This window comes from Homarus americanus, unplaced genomic scaffold, assembly GCF_018991925.1.
Source record: "Homarus americanus isolate GMGI-L3 unplaced genomic scaffold, GMGI_Hamer_2.0 scaffold59578, whole genome shotgun sequence".
NCBI lineage: Eukaryota > Metazoa > Arthropoda > Malacostraca > Decapoda > Nephropidae > Homarus > Homarus americanus.
The window spans coordinates 5,695,267-5,703,142 of NW_024712913.1; the positions used below are offsets into that span (position 1 = coordinate 5,695,267).

Below are 7,876 nucleotides of genomic sequence, written 5' to 3' on the forward strand. Positions count from 1 at the left end.
TACTGGCTGTTGAATGGAGTAAGAACTCTTATTAGGCAACTCCTCCCTCCTCCTGCTCCTCCTCCTTTTTATATATAATTTGAGAGGCAAAAAAAAATTCGGTGGGGTGAGAGGAGGAGTATTTACCCGGATAATGACTGCGCCGAATTCCTAAGAGGTATTAATTTATTATCAAAGAAAGTTCAGCTTGTGTTTTTTTTTTGTGGGTGTGTTTTATGATGTGAAGTGTCTCGTTAATAAACTTCTGTTCACAGTCAGGAGCTGAAATCCATGATGATTTGTGGTAATGTAGGCTTTTAAAAGTTTTCTTTAAGCCTTGTTGAGAGTGTTGGCTAGTCTTATTTTATTACATCCGTCGCCATCTGTAAAAAAATAAAAAATACATCATTGAAAATACATTAAAGTCTCATACTCAAATTTTAAAACTGTGGTGTGTGTGGTGGGTGGGAAGGGAGTATTACTTTATTCCGGATAATGACTGCTGCCGAATATGGTGTCCCTCTTCCTCCTTGGGTTGTAGCAGATTTACTTCGGACAGGGGCACATCATCGAACTCGCATTCCTCCTCCTCCTTCACTACATCAAGATCTAGTAATTCTACTTCTTCTTTGTCTTCTTCTTCCTCCTTAGGTTGTAGTTTAATTTCATATTCCTCCTCCTCCTCCTCCTTTCTCTCCTCCTCCTTATTAGGTTGTGGTTTATCCTCAGGCAATTCTACTCCATCTTCAGGTAGCTTACAATTATCGTCTTCGTCGTCGTCGTCGTCATCCTCCTCATCCTCGTTGGCATTCTTCTCCTCGTCCTCGTCCAGAGCCTCTGGTGGTGGGGATATGTGTGTTTTTCTGTGTTGAACCAGGCTATTCGGCCAATAAAATTTCTCGTCACAAAACTCACATTTTAAAGTTTTCTTTAAGCTGTGACGCAACTGGTGATGGCGAAGGTTGCTTGTACTACTTAAAATCTTGCCACATACGTTACAGCGAAACTTTGCCTCCTGTGTGTGTGTATTCCTGTGGTTATTCAGAGCAGTCGACCAATAATATTTCTTATTACAAAACTCACATTTAAAAGTTTTCTCTCTTTTATCGCTATGAAGCAACAGGTGATAGGTAAGGCTGTTTTTACTACTTAAATTCTTTCCACATACGTTACAGCGAAGCTTTTCGTCCTGTATATGTGTTTTTCTGTGTTTATTCAGAGCTCTTGGCCCGTAATATTTCTTATCACAAAACTCACATTTAAAAGTTTTCTCTATGTTGTGGAGCAACCGATGTTCGCGAAGGTATTTTTCACAACTTAAAATCTTGCCACATGTGTTAAAAAAAAATTTTGGTGGGGATATCTGGTGACAGAGAAACTTGCTGCTGCAACTGGTGTTCGTCGAGGATTCTTGCATTTGTCTTTGGGGGATGTGTTTTTTCTGTGGTTTCAAGGGTCTCTGCCTATAATATTTATAAAACTCGCATCACACAAAGTTCTGACTTTGGTTGTCACAGTTGTAGTGCATTTTGCTTGTAAGTAACTATACACGTTACCGGAGGGCTCAAGGAGCTGACTACCACTGGCTTGAATTGAGTAAGAATTATTAGGCAACTTCTCCCTCCTCCTGCTCCTCCTCCTCCTTAGCTGTTTAGACTATAATCGGGAAAAAATAAAACCTTACATTTTTTATTAAGTATGTTTTATTATTATTTAATAATTTTATACTTTATATTTGTAACAACGAGAGTAGTAGTTTATTTTCATAAACTCGATGAGAATTGGGGAGAAATTCTAGACTGTGTTCATAAAATTTTCTGGATGGATTTTCTATTTCTTCCAGTTGATCCAAAACCATCAGCACCTCGTTCTGTGTCTACGAGTTCCTGAAAAAATGGATAATCATTAGTACCTTGGATCTCCATGCTTGACAACCCCACTGCTCCATCCCAAAGTCTAACCTTAGCTCTACAGAACACTATATTTTCTTGGTTGTTAGTAAGTAAAACCTTTTCGTCCCTAATACAATTTATGACATTTTTTTTTCAAATACTCAGTCCCTATCAAACATTTCATAATGAGGAATTGTCCCCAGAAGAATTAATGCAATTAGAGTACAGTATATGTGTTTCAACCATTAATGTTGACCAGTACAGTATGTTTTGTTACTGTTAAGAAATATTGGGCTCAAGAGAAAAAGAAGATAAACTGACACAACCTCAACTTCCTCGATATCTGGATACACGATTTTTTCACATATGAGCTGAGCTACTCGGTCACCATTCTTTACTTCAAAATCAGTCTTGGCGTGGTTGAAGAGAACAACGCCAACATTTCCCCGGTAGTCTCGGTCAATAACACCGGCTGAAAGGGTAGCCTTAAATAAACACAACATTCCTTCACGTGTATCTCAAGAGATTTTAACGTAAATGATGATAATGAGAACATAAGAAAGTGAGATTAAGAATACCTAACCTCTTGAGACATTAAGGCACTGGCCATGACAGAGTTCAACCAAGCCAATAACCCAAAATAGACATTAACCTCCAACATCAATGTGATTCTTCCAGGAAAGACCAGATCGTGGTGCCACCCTGCCATAACAATCTTCTGGTAACTCTACCTGTATGTCCGTCTTGATAAGAGCTTTGCCCTGGCCTGGAATTACTATATAATACGCACTGAAAAAGGGAAATAAGTTGTCACTCTTTAAATATTCATTCCCGTAGTTAAAGTTAAAATAACTAAATTAACATTCAAATCATCCACAAAATCAGAGCAGACTGTCTTATGAAAAATAACAGTGGTACACACATGATGCAAAAAGCCAAGAATTAAATCATTACACAAGCAAAAGGAAAAACAGCCTACAGTAAAGTACAGTACATCAATAATCATGACAGCAACTGAAGAAAATGGACATAAGATCAATGGTGGTTCACCCCTACCTGCACAAGTCAAACCCGGAGGCCAGTTTTGAACCTTTACTGGGAGTTATAGCATTCCCTGATAGCTTCTTGAACAGTAGGACACTTCTGATGGTGAAAGGCATGATGCTGATACTGTGGTGACAGAAGATGGTGTTACAGCAGCAGTGAGGTGGACGGGAATACAGCACACTCGGTTTCAATCCCCACAACGGCCTCTATAGTGTTTGAATGTGGCGGTAAAGACGGGCGGGAACGTGTGTACACCCTCCAGTTACCTCACACTTTATTTGATCTAATAACATTTAAAATCTGGTAACTAATGCTTGTAATAATTTAAAATCAATATAAACGAAATTAATTTTTATATATAATTATTTGGTCTAATTTACAATGAGGCAAAAAAAATTCGGTGGAGTGGCGAAGACCTTCTTGGCTAGGGGAAATTTACGACTGCTGCCGAATACGATGCAATAAAAAAAGTATTTTTGATGCAATGATTACAGGCAGCTTATTATTATCATCCTCCTTCTCCTTCCTTACCTAGTGTGACAAGCCACAAAATAAAGTGGTATTTTGTTATTAAAAGTTAGTATAGGGTACATTTTTATTGTTTTACACAGTTTATACTGATTTTTACCAGTACTCTTAAGACACATTTCTGTTAGTGATTGAATAGTAAATTAAAAATACAGTATAGATTCCATTCCTCCTTCACATCAGGAAACCTTAGATTTTAGGCGATTTACTTCCGGGGTAGATCATGGAACTCAAATTCTCCCATTCCCCCTCTTCTTTATCAGGAAAATCTACATCCTCCCATTCCTCCTTTACTACATCAACTCCATCAGGTAGCTTGCAATTATCGTCGTCTTCGTCGTCGTCATCCTCCTCGTCCTCTGGTGGTGGTGGGGATATGTGTGTTTTTCTGTGTTGAACCAGGCTACTCGGCCAATAATATTTCTTATTACAGAACTCACATTTAAAAGTTTTCTTTGAGCTGTGACGCAACTGGTGATGGCGAAGGCTGCTTGTACTACCTAAAATCTTGCCACATACGTTACAGCGAAACTTTGCCTCCTGTGTGTGTATTTTTCTGTGTTTATTCAGGATTTGTAGTCCATAATATTTCTTATCGCAAAAATCACATTTAAAAGTTTTCTCTCTTTTATCGCTATGGGGCAACAGGTGTTCGCGAAGGTATGTTGCACTACTTAAATTCTTTCCACATATGTTACAGAGAGGTGGGGATATCTGATGGTGTTTATTTCTGTGGCGAGCCAGGCTACTCGACCAATAAAATTTCTCGTCACAAAACTCGCATTTTAAAGTTTTCTTTAAGCTGTGACGCAACTGATGATGGCGAAGGCTGCGTGTACAACTTAAAATCTTGCCGCTTACGTTACAGCGAAACTTTGCCTCCTGTATGTGTGTTTTTCTCTTATAAATCTTCTGCAGTAACTTCAATCTCCTCAATTCATCCATAATATTAGCAAATTGGCAACAGCGAATTTATTCTTCCGGATAATGTTTTACTTCGGATAAGGGTCGAAATCCATGATGAATTTCATTTCATGTGGTGGTAATTTAGGCTTGAAAAGTTTTCTTTAAGCAGTGACGCAACTGGTGAATGCGAAGGCAGCATGCACTACCTAACTTCTTGCTACATACGTTACAGAGAGAATTTTCTTCCTGTGTCGCTGTGGCTAAGGCTCTTTGTCGGAGAGTGTTGGCTAGTCTTATTATATTGCATCCGTCGCCATCTGTAAAAAAATAAAAAAATACTATTATTAAAAATACATTATAACTCGTCTCATACTCAAATTTTAAAACCGTGGTTTGTGTGTGGTGGGAGGAGGAGTAATTACTTTATTCCGGATAATGACTGCTGCCAAATATGGTGTCTTGTCTTCCTCTTCCTCCTTGAGTTGTAGCAGATTTAATTCAGACAGGGGCACATCATCGAACTCGCATTCCTCCTCCACATCAAGATCTAGTAATTCTACTTCTTCCTCCTTAGGTTGTAGTTTAATTTCATCTTCCTCCTTCTCTTCTTCCTTCTCCTCCTCCTTCTTCTTCGTTGGTTGTGGTTTATCCTCAGGCAATTCTACTCCATCAGGTAGCTTACAATTATCGTCACCGTCGTCGTCATCCTCCTCCTTGTTGGCATTCTTCTCCTCGTCGTCCTCGTCCTCTGGTAATGGTGGGGATATGTGTGTTATTCTATGGCGAACCAGGTTACTATCCCAATAAAATTGCTCGTCACAGAACTCACATATAAACATTTTAAAGATTTCTTTGAGCTGTGACGCAAATGGTGAGGGCGAAGGTTGCTTGTACTACTTAAAATCTTACCACATACGTTACAGCGAAACTTTGCCTCCTGTGTGGTGTGTATTTTTCTGTTTATTCAGGGTTTGTAATCGTCTATAATATTTCTAATCACAAAACTCACATTTAAAAGTTTTCTCTCTTTTATCGCTTTTTCACAACTTAAAAATCTTGCCACATGTGTTACAGAGAAACTTTGGTGGGGATATCTGGTGTTTATTTCTGCGCTCACAGAGAAACTTGCTGCTGCAACTGGTGTTCGTCGAGGATTCTTACATAAGTTTTTTTTTTGTATTTGAATTGTAAGTAACTATGTCACACAGATTAGATAAGTGTGTTACCGGAGGGCTCAAGGAGCTGACTACTACTGGCTGTTGAATGGAGTAAGAACTCTTATTAAGCAACTCTCGCTCCTCCTCCTCCTCCTCCTCCCCCTCCTCCTGCTCCTCCTCTCTCACACACACACTGTGAGGTTTTCAGTGGACTGAAAGAAGAGGAGGAGGGTGGAAGTGGATTTTACTTCTAAGAAAGAGAAAGGATCTTAACACCTCCACTTTCTTAGAATCGGGAAAAAATAGAAATACTCAAATTTTAAAACCGTGGTTTGTGTGTGGTTCTTCTTCACTCACCCTCTTTTTCTTAGGTTGTAGTTTACCCTCAGGTAATTCTTCTACTCAGGTAGCTTATAATAATCCTTTTTCTCCAGCTCCTTATCATCCTCCTTCTTTCTTGGCAAGGGTACACTTAGCCTGGTGTTTACTAAGGCCGGAAGGCCAAATATATTTCTTATCACATATACATTTATATAGCTTGTTCTTAAAATGATTATGATACTTTAAGGAATACGCAAAATTAAATCCCTTATTACATATCTTACACTTATAAGGCTTGTCCGATAAATGAATGTTAAGATGGTTTCTTAGGTAAATTTTACTGATTTCCTTCTTACATATGTGACAGCGAACCTTTATGTTTGTTTTCATGTGGTCAGTCAGGGCCTTTGGTCCATAATATCTCTTATTACAAAACTCACATTTTAAGCTTTTTTCTACATTATGGCGCAACTGATGTTCGCGAAGGGTTCTTGAACTACTTAAATTCTTGGCACATATGTTACAGATTTTTTTTTTTTTCTTTTGGAGGAGATGGGGATATGTGCTATTTTTTGTGGTTATCAAGGGTACTCTGCCTATAACTCGCATTTAAAAGTTTTCTCACTTTGGTTGTCATAGTTGTAGTATTCTTGTAAATAACTATGCACAGAGTAGATAGGCGATGTTACCGGAGGGCTCAAGGAGCCGACTACTACTGGCTGTTGAATGGAGTGAGAACACTTATTAGGCAACTTCTCCCTTCTCCTCCTTAGCTGTGCGGCAAGCATATCCCTTTTTATATTTTATACTTATAGGGCTTTAAATGAATATTAAAGTGGTATTTGAAGTGTTCTTTTCTGATAACCTTATTACATACGATACGGAGTTTGCATTTGCGTTTGGCTTCGTGAGTAGTCAAATCCATCTTCCAGCCGGGTTAGATACGATTAGGCTGTTAACACTCACTAAGACTTGACCGTGGCCCTGCCCTCAAATTTTTGACCGTCTCTCGCGCCTCTCGATGGTAAATGTGAAAAAAACTATCCGAATCTTCCTTTTATTTATATCAGAGTATTACGTCTGTCGTACATGCATTATTAAAATACAAAATCTTGTTCGTTCATTTTATACCAAAAAATGTGAATATACCTCAGTAAATAATAGGGGGGGAGCTATTATGTACTCCTGGTACATAAAATATGAAAAAGTACATAAAACTGGATAAAGGTACATAAAAATGGGTTGTTACAAAATAAGCTTAGCTATTTTAGATATTATGGGGGTGAGGATAAGATCCTCGAAAAATGCAAATACAATATAAGTTTGTTTTACCTAGAAGATAAAAATATATTTCTATTTTATATTTTTGTTTTTAATAATATTTTGTGAGTAGAAAGGCACTTCGATACTGAACTATCTTAGCTTTATATTCTACTCTTCTCTGTCTCCTCCTTCTTATTCTCCTTTTCATCTTCCTCCTCCTCATTTTCGAATTTCTAATTTCTCTATTTGTATTTTCTCCTCTACAGTTTTATCCTCCTCCACCTTTGTACAAAATAAGCTTAGTTATCTTAGATATTATGCGGTGAGGATAAGATCCTCGAAAAATACAAATACATATAATATAAAGTTTGTTTTACATTTTTTGGATAAAAATAATATATTTATTTTATATTTTTGTTTTTAATAATATTTTGTGAGTAGGATACTGAACCAGTAATTATTTTAGTTTATATTCTACTCTTCTCTCTATCTCCTCCTATTTTTCTCATCTTCCTCCTCCTCATTTTCTAATTTCTCTATTTGTATTTTCTCCTCTAGTTTTATCCTCCTCCACTTTGTTCATCTGACAACGAAGGGAAGACTGGAGATTTTGTTCAAAAGGAAAGTTAGTACTAGTTTTCCGACGAAGACGTTGCATTTTAATGAGACGACGACTTTCCTCTTGCATTTTCTTAGTTGGAACAAAGCTCGTTAAACATTGCTCTATATTTACCCAAATCAATCTTTTATCTTCTTCCTTCAGATAAGGGTATTAAATTTCTT

General features: G+C 37.6%; 1 protein-coding gene across 1 annotated transcript; it reads right to left on the bottom strand.

The window, feature by feature from the left end:
• Nucleotides 1-309: 309 nt before the first annotated feature.
• LOC121864926 (deoxyuridine 5'-triphosphate nucleotidohydrolase-like) lies at nucleotides 310-3,034 on the bottom strand. The gene is made up of 5 exons (XM_042364131.1): nucleotides 2,928-3,034; nucleotides 2,524-2,660; nucleotides 2,193-2,343; nucleotides 739-857; nucleotides 310-362 (listed from the first exon to the last, which is right to left on the bottom strand). The coding sequence occupies exons 1-5, from the start codon at nucleotides 3,029-3,031 to the stop codon at nucleotides 310-312; spliced, it is 564 nt and encodes a 187-aa protein (XP_042220065.1). The 5' UTR covers nucleotides 3,032-3,034.
• Nucleotides 3,035-7,876: the final 4,842 nt, after the last annotated feature.

Bases quoted from the DNA above. Each gene is read 5' to 3' on its own strand.
- LOC121864926 (XM_042364131.1), bottom strand. From the start codon at position 3,031: ATGCCTTTCACCATCAGAAGTGTCCTACTGTTCAAGAAGCTATCAGGG. The intron at 2,661-2,927 runs GTAGGGGTGAAC...TCCCTTTTTCAG, and splicing joins TCCGGGTTTGACTTGTGCAG to TGCGTATTATATAGTAATTC. The intron at 2,344-2,523 runs GTTAATGTCTAT...CTACCCTTTCAG, and splicing joins GAATCACATTGATGTTGGAG to CCGGTGTTATTGACCGAGAC.